Raw genomic sequence first — 19,080 nt, forward strand, 5'->3', positions numbered from 1 at the left:
AGGCATCTTGAGAAATAGCCAAGGATTCTGCATGGCCTTACCATCCCGAGACATGCCCAATGCCAGGCATTTCTGCAGGCGACAATGTTGACAGCGGTTCCGGCTGGTTCGGTCTATAGGGCAGCTTTGCTGTCGGGTACAGGAGTATGCTACATTACATTGCTGGCTCCGGCGAAAGAAACCCTGGTGGGAAAGGATTAGGATTAGAAGTCTGCTCCATTCAGATTCCTTAGCTTCCCTGCTTGCCCTTCTCTCCCTATTACTATGCCTAAGGATACAAAGCTTGTGTTCAGAGATCGTCATGGCCATCTCTCCACCTTTTTTCCCCTGGGTGCTGTGTCTCCTCTGAAGATTGTTCTAGGATATTCCTGGGGACCAAATAAGGGCTCCTGAGGCCCACATTTCCCTGACATACCACTTTTCCTCTGCTTGCCAAAAATTGTATGTATATCTCACCTTGCACCCTTCACAGGTGATGACCCCATAGTGGATCCCAGAAGATTTGTCCCCACAGATCTTACAAGGGATCACTTCAATCTGAGCTGAAAGAGAGTGTGAAAAAGAATGGATTGGACATAATCCAAAATTTCACTTACTTATTCAATCTGGGTAATGAGTGTTTAGTTTCACCCTCAAAACTTGAAGGAAAACAGGGAACCCTGGAGGAAGCATGATCATGGGGGCTGGGGAGAGGACAGGGAAGTCAGGGAAGTGGCATAAGTTCTGTGGGGTGACAAAAGCAGCAGATGTACAGAGAAGCCACCTGTTCCCCCACCCCCATTCCACCCCTCAAGTTACAGAGACCCTTTATACTTTCCTCCCGCCCTTGGGACCCTAGAGTCCCTGCTGCCTCACAGCACCTGCTTCCCGCTTGAGGAACCTTACTTTCTCTCTCTTACCCACCCCTCACCCCAGGCTCTGCTCCCACGGGCAGAGTATGGCGCATGTGAGGAGGATGTGGTGGGCTGGGCTAGGGGCACCTGGGCACCGGAGGGAGATGCACGCCCTTGCTCACCCAGGCTCAGAGGGGAGGATTGGACTTATCCCACCACAATATACTTTTTGTATTGAGTTCAAGAGACAGCAGAGGTGAGGGGGATTCTGGGGATTCAAGTAGAGTCACTATGGGGCTCAAACAGTGTCTTGATGAGGACCTGGAAAGCAAAGGGTAGGACTGTCTTACTGATCCAGGATTTGCATATGTGTATATATTCTAAAGAGAACATGTGCAGGCTTGCATCTATCTATTAATGAGTATGCATACTAGATTACCTGTGTAAATGGAAATCGGTTGGAGAGTATATATGTACAAATCACAATATTAGAGCTTGAATGTTCTTTGCTGGTAATTTGGCCTAAAATTCTCCAATTACAGAAGAGGAAATTGTAGCACTAGGTGGTACAGTAGATTGAGCCCTCACCCTGAGGTCAAATCCAGCCTCAGACACTTACTAGTTATGTACCCCCTGAGCTGGTCCCTTAATGCTGTTTGCCTCAGTTTCCTCATCTGTAAAATGGGAATAATAATAAGAGTCATTTCCCAAGGTTTCTAGGAAGATAAAATAAATTAACATATCTCAAACCAAGCACTATATAAAATGTTATCTTCATCATCATCAAATGGTTTACCCAAGATCACTCAGCCAGTTAGCAAAAGAGGGTAGATCACCACAACTTGGGCTCCCTGATTCAATTTACTGCTCTTTCTGCTCTATCATGCTATGATTAAACATGTTTAAGTAGGTGTTTGAGGCTCCAGTGACTTTCAGGAACTATGTACAGGCTCTCATTGTGCCTAGCTTCCTTCAAGGCTTAGCTCAGGTTCTACTTTCTACACAAAGCCTTACCTGATTCCCTCAGCTGCTGGGGTCTTCTCCCCAAAATGGTTGACCTATGTATGAATGTGGTGTCTTCCCTGGCTAGGCTGTAAGATTCTTGAGGGCAGGGACTGTTTCACTATAGCTTGGTATATAGTAGGTGCTTAATAAATGTTTTCTGATTCTGTGAATGAATGTAAAAGCATCAAAAATTGAGGGCACATAAATATTGGTGAATATGGATTTTGGTGAATGTGAGTATGTTTGAAATGGGATATATGTAGATATCAGTGTGTCTGCCCCTGTGCCCATGTAAAGGCATGTACCAGATCTTGAGGCACCAGATCTTGAGGCTAGGACCCTCTTACTTCATGGGGCCCTGTGCTTGCCCTGCTCTCTCCTCGCCACCACCCCCACCCCCAACCTGTGGTTTGCTCTTGGCCACCAGGTTCCTCTCTCTTTCTTCGCTTTGTGCTTATCAGTGCTCCACTGCTTCCCGCTGAATAGCCCAGGCCAACAAGGCAGCCCCGGAGTGGCCTCCCTTCCCTAACCTCAGAGGGTAGCCCAGGGAGGCTGCTCCCAGCCACAGTAGATATTTTCAGTATTGCCACAGGCCGAGCACTCCTCTCTGGCCCCAGTGGGAGGTCATTGAGGCCCCATTGGGGGAATGAGGAGGAAATCTTGGCAGGAAGAGGGAGAGTGGGGCTACCTGGCTCTTCTATGGGCTGATCTTACCTCTAAGGACAGAGGACATAATACATAATGGCACCTACTTCTAGATTCACACAGTTTACACTGAATGTGAAATGTGGAATCACTCATTTCACCCTAATACTTCCTAGGAATATGGCCTTTCATTACAGTAAAACAAGTGGTTTCCCATAATGGGGTGTGGTATTAGATTTTTGATTGTATAATTGGACTTTAAATAAGGAAGATCTGAGTTCCAATTTGGCCCCAGACACTAGCTTTGTGACCTTGGACAAGTCACTTAACCCTGTTTATCAGTTTCCTCCTCTGAAAAATGAGCTGGAGAATGAAATGGCAAGCAACTTCAGTATCTTTGCCAAGAAAACCCAGATAGGGCCATAAAGAGTTGGACATGACAAACAACTGAACAAAAATCTAAAGTAGAATAATGAATAGAGCTCAGGTCCTAACTCAGAATAATCTGAGTTCAAGTCCTATCACCAAAATATACTGGCTATAAGACCCTGAACAAGTCACTTAACCTCAAAGGACCCAGGCATCTCTTTAAGTTGAAGAAAACTTGACAATCTGCATTTATAGGAGTTTCCTCACTTGGGAACCTCCCTCTATCTTTTATAGGTTCAACCTTTTTCCTTCATCCAAAAAAAAAATCTAGATCAGGGCAATGTTGAAGACAATATGCAAAAACTTCATGTAATCATTTGATATGATTTTTTGTCCTTTATGATATCCAGAATGATATTTGTCCTTTATTTTCTTTCTTTTTTTTTTTTTTTAGGTTTTTTTCAAGGCAAACGGGGTTAAGTGGCTTGCCCGAGGCCACACAGCTAGGTAATTATTAAGTGTCTGAGACCGGATTTGAACCCAGGTACTCCTGACTTCAGGGCCCGTGCTTTATCCACTACGCCACCTAGCTGCCCCTGTCCTTTATTTTCAAAGAAGATTATGACATCAGGGAGGTGATACCAGGATAAGCAGATGATTTGGATTTGAGTGAGGGGGTATTGAACTAAGTTACCAACCTCACTTTCTCCTCCAGTGTCATCTGGGTCCAGTGGCCAGATATGTATTGGATGAGTGGAATTGGCCCAGGATTGGAGGCACTAGTGGTTAAGTGATTTGTCCAAAGTCACAAATCTAGTAAATAGCAAGTGTCTGTGACTGGATTTGAACTCCTTCCAGGTCCTTCGAAGACCAGTGCTCTATGCTTCCTAGCTGTTTATGCTTCAGGATAAGTTAGAGGGATATGTCCTTCATAATACAATTAAGTTGACTTGGACCTAGATGAATAATGAGGTTCTAATAGTACAAACTAATGAGATGATATCAATTTGTAGTAGAAATACTTGGGGATCTGGCTTTGACCATTTGCTTGTCAACATTTTGCTAATGACTTAGGTGAATGTTTCCAATTGTCAAAGGACGTGAAGCTTGAAGAGAAAGCAAATCCAGTAGATGACAGATTCTGAATCTCAAAAGATACTACTAACAGGCTAAAGTGATAAATTGATTGAATAGGATGGCATCAAAGAGGGAGAAATGAAAAATCTTACCCCTTGGGTTCCAAACCTCAACTTTGAACCAATGCAGGAGAGCATAGTTGTGGCTAGCCAGTAGTTTAAGTAAAAAAGGTCTGGGGTCAGCCAGGAATCCCACTACTGGGTCAAAGAATGACTCTTTATATACACACAAAAATTTGTAGGAGCACTTTTTGTGGTAGCAGAAAGTTGAAACAAAATAGACACACATCTGTTGAGTAATGGTGCAACAGATTGTGGTGTTGGAACGTAATGGAATATATTACTCTACCATAAGATGATAAATATGAGGAATTTGGAGAAATATGGGAAGGGTATTATAAACTTACGCAAATCAGAGTAAGCAGAATTAGGAATACATAATGGAGATGTAATATACATTTAAATGATACAAAATGATACAAAAAGGCAGGGGAACTCTGATTAATTGTAATGAACAATCCTGATCCTAAAGAACAGATTCTGATCTTAATTCATCCCACTAATATTTGCATTTTATCTCCCGACTATACCTTACACCAAAAGAATGCAGTTCTTATTCTGAATTTTCTTCTTTTTGATTATTTGTTTTATTTTTTAATTCAATTATTTTTATTCTATTTTAATTCAAAATTCTTTCCATCCCACCTCCCCTTCCCTACTTGTTAAGGAGACTAAACCTGTTACAAAGAGGCATAGTTCAGCAAAACAAATTCTTACTATGTCAGAAAGTAAGGAAAGAAGGAAGGAAGGAAGAAAGGAGGGAGGGAAGGAGGGAGAATGAGAGGGAAAGAAAAAGAAAAAGGGAAAAGTGGGGGACTACAGGCATGGAGTATTATGTACACTGCCAAATGCATTTGTTCCATTAGTCAGTTCTTCTGAAATGTTTTCCATTGTTATAAGAAAGAGGGCCAAGGTAGGTTATACTAGGAGCAAAAGGCATCAATAAAACTTTAACATGAATTTTTTTTAAGTTCTGTTGGTTTTAGCAGATTGTAAATTCAGCATGCATCCACAATGTGCTAAAGAAGCCCCAAACCCAATATTATTAGAGGTCACATTAAGAGGGCCAGCAGTTAGCCGGCACAGTGGATAAAGCAGATAGAGAAGACTCCTTTTCCTGAGTTCAAATCTAATCTCAGACACTTACTAGCTGTGTGACCCTGGGCAAGTCAATTAAGCGTGTTTGCCTCAGTAAAATGAGCTGGAGAAGGAAATGATAAACCACTCCAGTACCTTTGCCAAGAAAAACTCAGATGGCGTCACAAGGATTCAGCTACAATTAAAAATGACTGAACAACAAACAGATTAAAGGAGACAAAGTAACCAAAACGAAGAGATGATAGCTATTGTGTCTGAGTTGAGATACATTTGGAGACTGTTGTTCTGGGCTTTTCATTTTATGAAAAGGAGTTATTGAGAGCTATCATGGTATGGTGGAAAGACCACTCAGTTTAGAGTGAGAAAATCCTGGGTTCAAATTCTAATTCTACTTTTAAGTAATTAGGTGAACCTGGGTAAGTGACAGTCTCATATGAAAAGGAAGGGTTGGATTAGATGATCTTTAGGGTTACTTCCATAGGATTTTTGATCCTATGAAAATCCACATTTGATTTATAGCAACTCTTCTTATGATTACAAAGAATTGAAAACAAGAGATGCACATCAATTGGGGAATGAATAACTGAACAAGTTATGAAGTGTGAAGATAATGGAATACTATTATGCTGTAAGAAATAAAGGAATGATTTCAGAAAAGTATGGGAAGACATGTATGTACTAATGCAGAGTGCAGTGACTGAAGTCAGAACAGTTTACACAGTGGCAACAATATTGTAAAAATAAACAACTTTGAAAGACATAGAACCTCTGACAACATAATGACAATTCTAGAGTTCTCATGATGAAATAGGTTATCTAGAGATAGAGCTCAGATAGATAGAGAACTGATGAGGATTAAAGTAGATTTCTTTCCTCTCTCCCTTCATTCTTTCCTTCCTTCCTTCCCTTTCCTTTTTTCTCTTTCTTTCCCTCTCAGAGTACTCTCCCTCCTTCCCTCCCTCCTTCCTTCCTTCTTTCTTTTCTTACTTTCTGACATGGTAAGAATTTGTTTTGTCTCCTTAACAAGTAGGAAAGGGGAGGTGGGATGGAGAGAATTTTGAATTAAAAGAGAATAAATCAATTCAATTAAAAAATAAAATAAATAATCACAAAGAAGAAAATTCAAAAAGAAGAACTGCATTCTTTTGGCTTAAGGTATAGTCAAGAGATAAAATGCAAATAGTAGTGGGATGAATTAAGAGCAATTCATTACTAACCAGTAATATATTAATAAAAAATGAATCTTTCAAATTCTTTTCCAAGAGGTGACAATTGGTTTTGTTGAGGAGAGGAAAGAAAGAATACATTGACTCTCTCTGTGTCTATATGTATATGTATATGTGTGTGTGTGTGTGTGTGTGTGTGTGTGTGTGTGAGAGAGAGAGAGAGAGAGAGAGAGAGAGAGAGGAGCTAGAGGAGTAGGACAATACTGTCACCAAGATGCTAAAAAAAAAAGGACATTAAAAACAACATTATCCTGCTATTAACTTCCTATGTGACCAGGGGGAAATTATCACCATTTTCCAGTCTTTGGTTTTAATATGGATGAATTTTAAGGGTCTTTTCAGCTCTGATATTCCATGATTCTACTTTTTAGCTCTGCCAAGGTCTGGTCCTCCATAATGGCTATGAGTTGACCATGGACGAGTCACTTAATCTCTGTAAGCCTCAGTTTCCTCAGTGGCAAAATGGAGATGATAATACTTGCACCACCTTCCTCATAGGATTGTTATAAAAAAGAAATAAGAGCTTACATTTTTGTGGTGCATCTTGTCTGACACATACTGGCCATATAACTTTAGGGCTCTCAGATTATGAGTTACAGTGAAGGTGTTGACCTGTGCTAGGAAGGGACTTTCGTCATCTGGAAGTTCCCTCTAACAATCACAGGCCTAGTCTTTATTCCATATCTCATTTGTGGAAAATACTGAGTAAGCTTTGAAGTTCTGTATTCATTTGTGTTATCATCTTTCCCCATAGATGAGGACATAACATGTTTATAGACATGCACATGTGCTTACAGACATAGGGACAAGCCACCAAATAAAATAAAATTAATTCAATTTAAAAATAAAACAAAGAAAAAGAAAATTCAAAAAAGAATAACTTCATTCTATTGGCTTAAGGTATAGTCAGGAGATAAAATGCAAATATTCTTGGATCAATTAAGAGCATTTCATTACTAAACAGTAATATATTAATAAAAATGAGTCTAGGGGCATCTGTTAACTTTTTCCAGGATCTGAGCAGAGAGAAGGAAGAAATGGGCCAAGGGTAATTTAGCAGGTCAAGGACAAGGGGGGAGGTTTATAAACTAAGTTTGTAAGCAGTGTGAACCCAGACATTTGAGCTCTTTGCCCACTAGCCACTGTGGTCCTTCCTCCTGCTTCCCTTCCTCAGGAGCCACATCCGTGTGCGTGCCTTTGTTGACCACAGTGTATGACCCAGGACACATCCCCCCTGACCCAGGTATCTGGAAACTAGCTCCCTTGTCTACCAGACATGGTCTTAGAACCCCACCTTGAGGTCAGAGTCTCTATTGTTCCCACAGAGAAAGGGTCAACTGAGATACAAAAAGTCCAGACCTGAAATCTGGGGCTTTGACTGAGTCCCCACACACCACAGCTACTGTGAGAACCACAGAACATAGCAGCTAGAACAGATCTCAGAGGACATTCAGTCTTGTTTTTTACAGGCTAAAGTTCAGATAAACGAGTAAAGAGATACCGAGGTGAGGTACTGATAGTGAGACCAAGACAGAGACATACCAAGAGATAACAGAGACTAAAGGAAAACAGAGAGATGGGCCCAGAAAACCAGTCAGAAACAGGCAACCCAAGACCTGGAGAGACAGAGACAAGAGATAAATGAGAAAGATTCAGAGATGGAGCGATGACAATGGAGACTGAGAGAGCCGGATTCTGTGGAGTGTGTTGCCCACATTAGCAAAAACACCCACACTCCCTCTGGCCTAGTGCCCGGTACCTTAGCCCTCACCAGTTCTATGGGGCTCTCACTAAACCCCCTTCCCCCTCCCATAACCCCTGTACTTCCCCCTCCCATAACCCCTGTGCTTCCACCTTCCAAAACCTCAAAAGAGAAAGTGTCTGAGGTTGGGGGGGGGGGTAAGACCAAGAGCCTGAAAAACAGCTCAGTGAACTCACCTCCCAAAACCAGGCCCCTTGAGAAGAGCCTTGGCTGAGGTGGGGGGGGGGGGAAGGGAGGTAGGGAGAAGGTGAGTCATGGACAGACCTCGGGGATTACTCAAACCGATGCCCAGGATCTGGTCTGCCGGGAACTCTCCCCTCTCCGGGCCAGATGATGCCAGGAACTAGAGCCATGCAAAGGTCAGCAGCAGCCCAGTTCAGCCCCCAAGTTCCTGAACCCCTGCCCTTGGGAAGTTCTTCCCTGTGACTAGCCTTCATCCCTCCTTCCTGTTTAGAATTATGGGGGGGCGTGTGGAGGTGGCAGTGTTATAGTTGATTGTTAACTAACTATATATAGTTACTGATGAGGTCAGAATGTACTCCGGTACCACACATCCTTCTTTATCTTTCTTGAGATCAACTGGGGCTCCCATCTTCTTTGGTTCTAGATAGCTCCTCCCCAGGCCTAGACTCATGGTGGAATAGAGAGGGGGGTGGCTGTTTTCTCCTACCACTTTAGGGAAGTGCCAGGGAAGAGGGTGGTCCAGTGGATGATGCTCTCATTGATCCCATTCTCATATCTCCTATCCCTATCATTCTAGAAGTATCTCCATTCATTCATTTCATTACAATGGCAGGAAAGACACTGGGGGAATGATATTTTGGGGGGTGGCAGGGCAGGACCTTGACAGCCAGAGGAGAGGGGAAGTAGGTAGAGTTGAAAGAGATACAATCTGACAAGAAGAACACAAAACTTAGGCAACTGAAGGATCTGGGTTCTGACCCTAATTTCCCAATAGTGTGACCTTGACAATCAATTACTCTCTCTGAGTTTCCTAACAGTAAAATAGGAATGAAAATATGTGCCTCAGTAAAGTTCTTTGCCAAACTTTTAAAATTATGAATTGTAATTGCTGGGAGGGTAAAAGAAATGGTAGTACATATTCTATTTGCTGATATAAAAGCTGCTATCACATAATCACCCCTCCATCCCACCACCCAAGTTTCCCATTTAATCTCATCCATTCTCTCAGGTACAAGATAAATGCTAGGTCCTCTGAAGAGGTTCTGGCTGGCACTGTGCTCCCGAGCAACCGATCCATAGGTCTTATCCCCAAGTCCCTGGCACTAGGGAAAATCCCAGAATGAAATGACAAAGTAAGATGAGAGGGGAATAGGCATTTATACAGGGTTTGCTCTGGATTAAGCACTTTTACAAATATTATCTCATTTGATCCTCATAACATCTTTTGAGGTAGGGGATATTATGATTATTATTATTATTCCTATTCTACAGTTGAGGAAACTGAGATAAAAGAAATCAAATAACTTCCCCAGCATTCACACAGTTAGTGTCTGAGGCTGGATTTGAACTTAGGGCTCCTGACTCTAGTTCCAGTGCTCTATCTACTAGTTTTCTCAAGAGTGAGATCCAAAAAAATATATTTAACATGATTGTGCTTGTGTAAACAAAAGAGGGAAGCTAGGTAGTATAGTGGATAGAGCAAATGCCCTGAAGTCAGGTGGAGCGGAGTTCAAATGTGATCCCAGACACTTACTAGCTGTGTGACCTTGGGCAAATCATTTAACCCTGATTGCCTGGCACCCAATCCTGAGTCTTATCTGGCTACTGGACCCAGATGACTCCAGAGGAAAAAGTGAGAATGGTGACTTAGCACATCCCCCAATCATTCAAATTTAGTTTATGTGCATGTCATATCATCACCTCCCTGATGTTATGGTCTTTTTTGAGAACAAAGGACAAACATCATCATCATCATCATCATCATCATCATCATCATCATCATCATCATCATCATCATCACCTATATTAGATTTGCTGCCTTGGGGAGAGGTGGGAAGGAATAGGGAAGAAAAATTTTGGAACACAGAACTAACAATGATATCCTTGTCAATTTAATGCAGTTGAACATTAAATAGGTTGATTTTTTTAAAGTGATATCTATAATTCTGGAAGTGATAGGATCTTCTTGGTTTCATTTGGATGAAAAATGAGGAAAGGATTCATAATGAGGATCCCTCCTGGTTCATAATTGATCTCCTTCTTTTCTCCCCAAAGGCTAATATTAAAATATCAGAGAAGTAGGCTAGATGGGATTAAGAATTTGGCCAGGGAGTATATGTTGTTAGACTATGTGGGGAGGGTTGAGAAGTTAGGGGGAAGGCAGACCAGGGAGATTCTCAGTGAAGGACAGAATCCAGGGAGGGTTGAGGAGGAGCATTGGACTTGGGGCCAGAAGACCCAGGTTAAAATTTTGACTTCACCACTTAACAAGCTGTATGATCATGGAAAAACTGCTCCACCCTCCGGGCCTTGGAAACAAAGGAGTGTGACTAGGCTTTTAAGGCTCTTTCTAGCAGCTCTACGGATTTATGATTCTATACCATTTAAGATTAGGACGTTCTCTTTCCATGCCCTCCGCCAAATTCTGACTAGCTCTTTGCCTCCTTCCTTCTAACCCCTTCATGCTTCCATCTCTTCTGTCCAACCCTGTTATATTACCTTCTTCCCAATTATCTGGGTCCAAAGAGAGTCTCCTCTTCCCTCTATAGAAAAATCCCTCCTCTTGAAAAGGACACAAGTCTAATTTTCTAGCTTCTCCAATCCCCTACCTTGTCCCCCCCCCCCGAATCCTTTTCTCTACTTTCTGCTTTTTCTTCTCTCCCTGGGGGTCACAGCTCTAGCCACTTTTCATCACTACCTGGACCAGGCTTTGGCCCTGAAACGGGGGGGGGGGTCCTCCTCCTACCATGGGATGCTCTGAGGAGCAGGGAACCCTAAGCTCCCTCACCTTCTTCTGGTGAGAGTGGCCCCTTCTCTCCCCACATTAATTCTCACTTCCTTCTGACCAGAGACCCAAGCCTCTGTGATGCTAGAAACCAAGGTGGCTAGGGTCCACCGCAGAGGAGGGGAAGAGGGGAGGCCCAAAGGCTGGGGAGAACCGCTTTATTGTGGTTGGGGCTTGGTTGGGCCCACCCAGCCACTCCAGCACAACTCATTCCTAGCTCTCTCAGACCCAAGGCAAAGGAGTTTTCTGCTGACACACCTGGAGGTCTAGAGCTGAGAAAGTATCAGGAGACCAAAGTCAGGTGGGCGAGAATGTCTGGGCTCCAGAAAGCCACAAAGAAAGGCAGCCACCTGAAACCCCCTCTCAGAGCCCCCGCCACCCCCACAGTCTGAGACAGGAGAAAGGAGGGGAAACAAGAAAGCCAAGCTGAAAACAACCACCCTATAGTTTGGGGGGGGGAGGTGAATCATAGGAACGTGAAGTCTGGGAACTCAGGGCTTGGGGATGGCTTCATGCCCAGTAGACCAAATTATGGGTCCAATGGAGTGGGCCAAACTCTCAGCCCTTTTGGAAGTATGCCAGAAGCCCCCTCTGGGACCACCAACAGAAGACAGTTGATTGAGACCCTATACCTCATCCCCTAGACTCCTACCTCAGCTCTTTCTCTGTGTCCCTGAGTCTGTCTCTATCTCTCTCCCTCTGTGTCTGTCTATCTGTTTTTCTCTGTATGTGCCTCTCTCCTCTGAGTGTTCCTCTGTGTACCTCTCCTCCCCCCTTCTCCCTCTGTGTGAATCCCTCTTTATGTGTCTGTCTCCGTGTGTGTCTTTCTCTCTCTCTCTCTCTCTCTGTTTCTGTCTCTCTTTGTGTCTGACTTTCTGTTTGTGTGTCTCTCTCTGAGTTTCTCTGTATGTATGTGTCTCTGTCTCTACCTTCTCGGTTTTCTAGAAACATAATAGGTCTCATTTCCCCTCTCCATCCTACAGGCCCAGAGCCTGTCATCTTAGGTCCTGTCAAATCAGTTTTCCATCTTTTATAAAGATAACAAAAGATAGCCTGCAGCAACATAAGGAATGGAGGCTAGATCACAAGAAATATCACCCAATCATCCAGGAGTATAGTGAGGATTGACACATCCCCCTTTCTTGGAGCTCTCTCACATTTGGAGCTTTCTTATTTTTGGCAGATTGTTGATATGAGCTTTGGAAATTCTTAAGGTAGGGGATCCCACTAAGACTCTCTCCACTGTGATGTGTCTTATGCTTTTAAGTTCCTACCTCCCCTTCATTTGTTGGATTCCTTCATATTATCTTTTAAAGTCAACTCTCTGACACATGGATTGACCTTTCCCCCTCAGACCTCACATGGGTCTTAGTTATGTAATATAGTGAATTGGAGCAATATATGTTTGTGCCTCATCTCTGGGCCAAATAATTAGCTCCATGTTGTCAGGGACCTTAGGCTTTGTATCTCCCCCAAAGCCCAGTCACTAGATACTTAATAAACAATTATAGAATTGGGTAGCAAAATTATTCCTTTCATTATGATGGAACCTTTCAGCTAGTAAAGCTTTGAGTTGTTAGTGTTTGAGGAATTGAATGCAAAAAGGAAAGGGGGGCAGGTACAAAGGTAGAGGCAGGACCTTGCAAAGCCTACAGCACTCGGGGGAGCTTCTAGGGGATCAGACTCCCCCCCTTGCTGTCCCTGTAGGGAAAAAGAGTCTTTCACTGTATTAGCCATAACCAAAGTAGACAAAGGGACACAATAACATATAGATGGCCATAGTTCCAAGTTGGCCAAGCTGAAGGAGTTTGGGGGGCTCCTTGGACAGAGACACTCCCATACTCTTTCAGGGTGTGTCCTTCTTTGGCTCTAAGCTCCCTTTAGCTTAGAAAGGATGAAAGATTACAGTTACGAACCAGTTTATGATGTTGGGTCCTTGCCTGGGGTGTGGTCTCCTATATTGACAAAAGTTTGAGCTATGCTTCTGACTCACAGCTCCCTGGAGTCAGTACCTATATAACACATCCCCATTCCTATAGGATATTCATCCACCAAATAGGTGGGGGGCATCATGGCAGAAAACTACATTTGGGAGTCTAGAGACCTGGGTTCAAATGCAGTCTCAGCCACTTTTGAGCAAATAATTTAACCTCTTAGCTCTTTTCATTTCTAAAATGGAGCCTGGGATGATGATACTTGAACTACCTCCTTCAAAGGGTATCTATGAGGAAAGTGGTTTGTAAATCTCAAATTGCCAAATACATAAGTCAAGATTAGATATTAGATATACATTTGGATATGGAAAGCGTATCCACAATTGACCACCTTGGATAGCAAGCTAGTAGTACCTCAAAGACCCAGGATCCCTTCAGGAAGAAATTCTAAAACCATTCCAGTCTTCCTTATAGCTCTGATGCTAGCCAAGTGACCTTACTAGGCCTCAATTTCCTCATTTGAAAATTAGCACCTACTTCTAGGGCTATTGTAAGAACATAGCAGATTTAAAAATACTATATAAATACTAGTTATTATTATTGTTATCTAAAATATGAGAGAATTGACCTAGATGTCCTCAGCTCACTTTCAGATCTGGATCTATCTCCACAAATAAGTAAAAGAGAGAAGGCGTTAATTACCAACCGGAGCAGAGGAAGTCGCTCTTAAGAGTAACCTTGAAGGAAGATGAAGATTCTTAGAAGCAGGGATGAAAAGTAAGTGATTTCAGCACGGGGGATGCTCTAGGTAAATACATAGACATGGGAGATGTTTAGGCCAGGTTCAGGAACTGTGAATTGTCTAGCTTGCTTGGGACATAGGGTATATTCAGAGAAGTAATGTGAATTGATTTGGAAGGTAGAATCAGACCATGGAATATCTTCAAGATCTGTTTGAGGGGCCTTTGTAAAAAATTCAGGGGACATTTGGGGACCAATGATGATTGGCAAATTGAGGAGTAAAAGGGTTAGACCTATACCTTTGGAAGATTGTTTGGTAGTTATGGGGAGGATAGATTGGGAAAAGGGAAGAGACTGGAGTTCGGGTGAATGGTTAGGCTTATACAATAATTCTGGCAAGTGGCAATGAGGGCCTGAATCTGGGTAATTACTTTTTTATAGAGAGAAAGGAATGGAGGACAGATATTATGTTAGTTGAAGCAGTAAGACTTGGCAACTGATTGACTCTGGAGGGGTTAGGGCAACAGAAATGTCAGAGATAACTTCAAAGTTGGAAAACTGGGTGAATGCTTAGGAGATTGGCAATGCCCTTGGAAGTCAATGGAAAGTTTGGAGGAAGGATAAATTTAAGGGAGAGACAATGAATTCTATGCAACTAAAGTAATATCATCACCATATCATCTTGTTCTTTGATTCTCTCTTCATCCCTCTGTTTTAATTCAGCTCCGTCCCTTGGAGTAGCTTTCTTAGTTTGTTTAATACTCGATGTATTTCCTTTGTTCATGTTTTTTGGTTTTTGTTTCTATCTCTCTATACAAAGCCATAAAGCCAGCTTGGGGTCAAGTCCTTCTCTGATATCTATTGGCTATGTGATCTTGGACAAGTGTTTCTCTCTCTAAGCCTAGAATGCCTTCCCTCTTCGACTGGGCATTGACCTTCCTGGCTTCCTTGAAGTCCCAACTAATATTCTACAGGAAGGCTTTCCCTAGTTAAGAGAAATTTCCCCTGTTTTAATTGTCTCTTATTTAACCTGGATATATCTTGCTTTGTTATATTTTTTACATGCTGTTCATATTATAGATCATAAGCAACTTGAGGACAGGAACTATCTTTTGCCTCTTTTTTAAATCCCAAGCATTTAGCACAATACTGATCATACAATAGTGCTTAATAAATGATTAATGATTGATAGATAGATAAGCTATTGAGGAGGTACTATTATTGGTAGAAGGAATTTCTTCCCTCTAATAAATAAATCATGTTTGCTCTCTCTCTCTCTCTCTCTCTCTCTCTCTCTCTCTCTCTCTCACACACACACACACACACACACACACACACACACACACACACACACACACACACATTGTTCCAGGACTGCATTGCCTGCCTCGATCAATCAAACAATAAACATCTATTAAATATCAAGACTACCTACCCTTTATTTTGAGGTCTTTGGTCACAACAGTTGGAAACAACCAACACTGTTGACTAATTCCACCTGGGGTTCTTAGAACCATGAGAACACTTGAGAGACATCAGTGGTGCCTAGCTCCAGATTGCTGGGCATTCCTTTACCCAACTATAGAAAAGCTGGAGAGTAGGGTAGTGGTGCACATTGAAATTAGAATTCACTTCATGCTCCTTCCAAATATTAGATTCACTGTTCTATTCCCTATCTTTGAGAAGTTGAAACCCTTAAGTCTTTGCTATTAGGGAAAACTGTATATACACCATCTATTGGCTCTTACGCCCTTTCCAATCATGGTGAGGGAGCTGTGATTTGATTGTAGTTGACTATCCATGATCTTTATATCCCTTTACTCCCTTGGGATATCTAGCTCACTGAGACATTCAATTCCAACCTTCCTACATAAAAAAAAAAAATCATTTCGTTCCACCCAGGATATCCCATAGTTATACAGTCTCACAAAAGGTTCATTTGCTGGAATCTTAGAGATCTTTGTCAACTGTCTGATTTCATAGAGAAGGAAGTTGGGGTCTGATCTCTCATAGTTTGGGATAACTAGTGAATTCAAGAGTCAGTCAGATAAGTTAAGGGTCCTGACTCTCTGCTCTTCTGTGACTTTTAGGAAACCCCTTGGACCAAGACACCTCCCAGGTTGTTTCCCTGCTCCTTTTCACATTTTCACTGAGCGAGCCCTGTGATTTTTCCATTTTCATCATATGCACCAAGAGTCTCAATTTAATTCAGATTGGACCCAGGATTTATCAATAGAGAATAAGGACAGTTAGGCACTTGAGTGGCTCCAGCCCACTGGGGATCGAAGAATGTGTGGCATGAGGTTTCCCTTTTCCCATACACTTGTTCCTCCAAACTTTGATTCTGAGGAGATATTTTCTAGCTTCCATTTACCTAGAACCTAAAGGAATATTTTCTTCTGCTCCATTCCTGCTCAGTCCCTTCTCTAATATGTGCTTTATCTGTTGGTCCTTTCACTCAGGTGATCATCAGGGACATGGACCCTACTATGAGAAGATGGTAAAGATGATTTGGTTGCTCTTTAGTACCATACTTCATCTTGGACACGTCCATAAACGCACACTCATAGAAACATAGATACAGCTAAACACATGCTGCTCCAGCTTATTTATGGTCAGTTCTCCCATCTCTGTGACATAGAGGACAACCTGTTGGTCTTCGGTCCCCGGTTTTCCCCTCACTTGACTTGGTCTTAGCTTACTTCATTGTAAAATGAACATTTCTTTTTCCTTCCAAGACCTGGATACTGTGATCCTGTACCTACTTTTCTCCTTAGCCTTCTTTCCTTCACACCTGGAGTCATCCTCAGCCCTTTTCCATTGCTCTGAAACTCAGACATATTCATCAATGAGCTGTGCTAATAACTTTGCCAGAAGAGACCTCCCTAGTAATATACATATAAGTTGCTTCATGATCTCTACCTAAATAGCAGAATTTCTCACAGACTTTCCCAGGACAGCTTCCCATTCTTCTCTAGGGGCTGGGCTGGGCAGATATCTCTCCCCTTGCCCCAGTTCACTTACTTCTCATGGCTTCGCCACCCTGGTTGGCAGGTCACCTGTGGGTCCTGGGGGAGACTGAAGGGCACCTTGGCACTGGTAGTATTTCAGCAGCACTAGCAGCCCACTGAATCCACACCTCTCTTTGCCTCACTTTGCCCAAGCAGCAATTGGGAGGGGGGGTTTAAACTAAACAGTGCACAGGTGGCTTTTGGACAACCCCCCCCTTAGGGGGTGGGGAAGGGTTGATGGGCGCTGCTTGTGACCAATCTAGGCCTGGGCAATGAAAGGGGTGTGTGTGTGTGTGGGAGGGTGTTGGGTAAAACAGCCAATTACAGCAGGCATTGGAAAATTCCAAAACCACATGTGAGCAGCCACAGGCAGCAAAAGCTGTTTCCATCTGCTTTTTGGTTCAGGGGCCTGGGGGAGCAGGAGACAGTCTCCCATACAGCTGGGGTTGGTCCCTCCTTGCCTTACCCCTAAACCATAGCTTCTTGTCTTCAAAATGCCTACAATGCCCTTCATTGTCAGATACCATCCTAGGAATGAGTACCCAGGGGCTGGGTTAGCATCACCTCAGTCTCCCAGGCAACCCGAGTATGACTCTTCCAGGAGTAAATCTCCCTAGGGGTCCCTGAGTTGAGGAAACAACTTAGACCCTTGGACCCTGAATAGTGGTCCAAATCCCATCCTTGGAACTTGCCTAGCATAGTCTATCACCTTGAATGGCCAGTACTTCCTCTCTTACCTTTCATTTCTTGTGTTTGAGTCTAGGAAAAGGGAGAAGCAAGGGTTGTACATTCTTTGGGGACTGTCACAGCCTGGAGGATCTGCCCCTCAACTATCCTTTTCCATCCCAAATCTGGTCCTGCCGGAAGGACTTAATGACTTTCCATCCTTAGGCCTAGATTCTCTGGGACTAGAAAGATCTTAAGAGAAGATTTGGTAGAGAGGTCTGCTTGGACCATGCCTTTGTCCAGTGGATGGCCTAGGGGCCAGGACTGGAGAAGATTAGGGTGTATGCTTAAGGAGGTCTTGGCCAGGATTGTGGTGAGTGGTAGGGGAGGGGAAGGAAGACTAGGACTTTGAGCTCTCTCCATTCCAGGTCTTCCAAAAATCCCCTACTTCCCCCCACCCACATGCTGCCGGCCCTTGCCTTGCCCCCTCCTCCCCTCAACACACCTCACTCACGTCACTCCCTGACCCGTTTTCCTCCTGGGCGGGTGGGTCGTGCTCAGCATTTCCGTGAGGCCTTGTGGCTAGGGGAGGATGAGGCCTTAAGAATTCTGCTGAGCAGAGCAAACCCCCCACCCCAGAGGATGCAACATCCCTAGCCCCCAGTTTTTCTGCTACACATCTATCTCCTCATCTCTTGGGTGTCCTCTAGGGCCCTTCTGGTCCTAAGGGGAAGCTTCTCAGTAGTTCTTGTAACAGGTGAGATGGAAATGAAACATCAGAAGGACAGGAGAACACAGGGACAGAACATCAAGGGAAGTCTACCTAGCCTAATATGATTTGACTTTTAGCCAGCTATGACCTTAGGAACTCCTTGGAGCTTTTAGGGAAAGATATCTAGAGGTGGAGGTGGAACTGGGTGATTTATAATGGGAACTAGGAATCCTGGTTCTGATCCTCTGTTCCTGTCTCTTGGGGTTACCATAGAGGCAGGGCTTTGACTAAGAGGAAATTCAGCAACTATCTAAAAAGGAAGGAGGAATTGCTCTTTCCTCCATATGTCCCCAGAGCCGCAAAAGGGGTGTGTGTGTGTGTGTGTGTGTGTGTGTGTGTGTGTTGGGGGGGCGTGATGGTGGTGGTGGTGGTGATGGTGGTGGTGGTAGTGGTGAGAAAATAGAGAGGGTTGTATATCTTGCTCTCAGCAGAGACATTTTCAAGGAAGATTAAAGCCCTTCCTTGTGGGCTTCTTTTTAGTGTGTCCCGTCAGTAGCTATTCGAAAGTCCTTCCTGAGGTCTAACCTCATTTCTTATTACTGATGCCCGTGTCCTGGCAACTTTGGTCATTGAAAGACTTTGTATCCCGTGGCAGTGGGGAGTTGGGCTCCTGCCTCTTCCTCCTCCCCTCCCCTCTGGCCCCCTCTCCCGGCCACAGTTCTCTCTCTCCATTCACACCTTAGGATGTGTTAACCACAGAGATGAACACCAAACCCCAGGCTGGCCACAGAGCCCTTCTAGGTCCTCTTGCCATGCTCCCTTTCATGGTTCCACACTGAGCCTTCCTCCCTGCTCTTGTCTCCATCCCTGTCTACCCTCAATTTCCTATATTCTCTCTATCTGCCATTGTTTAT

At 43.5% G+C, this 19,080-nt stretch overlaps 1 protein-coding gene across 4 annotated transcripts in view; it reads right to left on the reverse strand.

The window, feature by feature from the left end:
- RORC (RAR related orphan receptor C) overlaps window positions 1–19,080 on the reverse strand; it is a 35,188-nt gene that overhangs the window by 11,766 nt on the left and 4,342 nt on the right. For 2 of the 4 annotated variants that reach the window (XM_074188862.1, XM_074188859.1), the window contains exons 3-4: window positions 457–542; window positions 42–183 (exon numbers count right to left, since the gene is read on the reverse strand). In XM_074188862.1, coding sequence (XP_074044963.1) covers window positions 42–183; window positions 457–542 — 228 coding nt within the window. Of the gene's footprint in view, window positions 1–41; window positions 184–456; window positions 543–1,452; window positions 1,508–16,801; window positions 17,892–19,080 lie in introns of those variants that run through there. The other 2 variants (XM_074188860.1, XM_074188861.1) reach the window with 2 other exon arrangements.

Source organism: Macrotis lagotis, chromosome 5 (genome assembly GCF_037893015.1).
Source record: "Macrotis lagotis isolate mMagLag1 chromosome 5, bilby.v1.9.chrom.fasta, whole genome shotgun sequence".
Taxonomy (NCBI): Eukaryota; Metazoa; Chordata; class Mammalia; order Peramelemorphia; family Peramelidae; genus Macrotis; species Macrotis lagotis.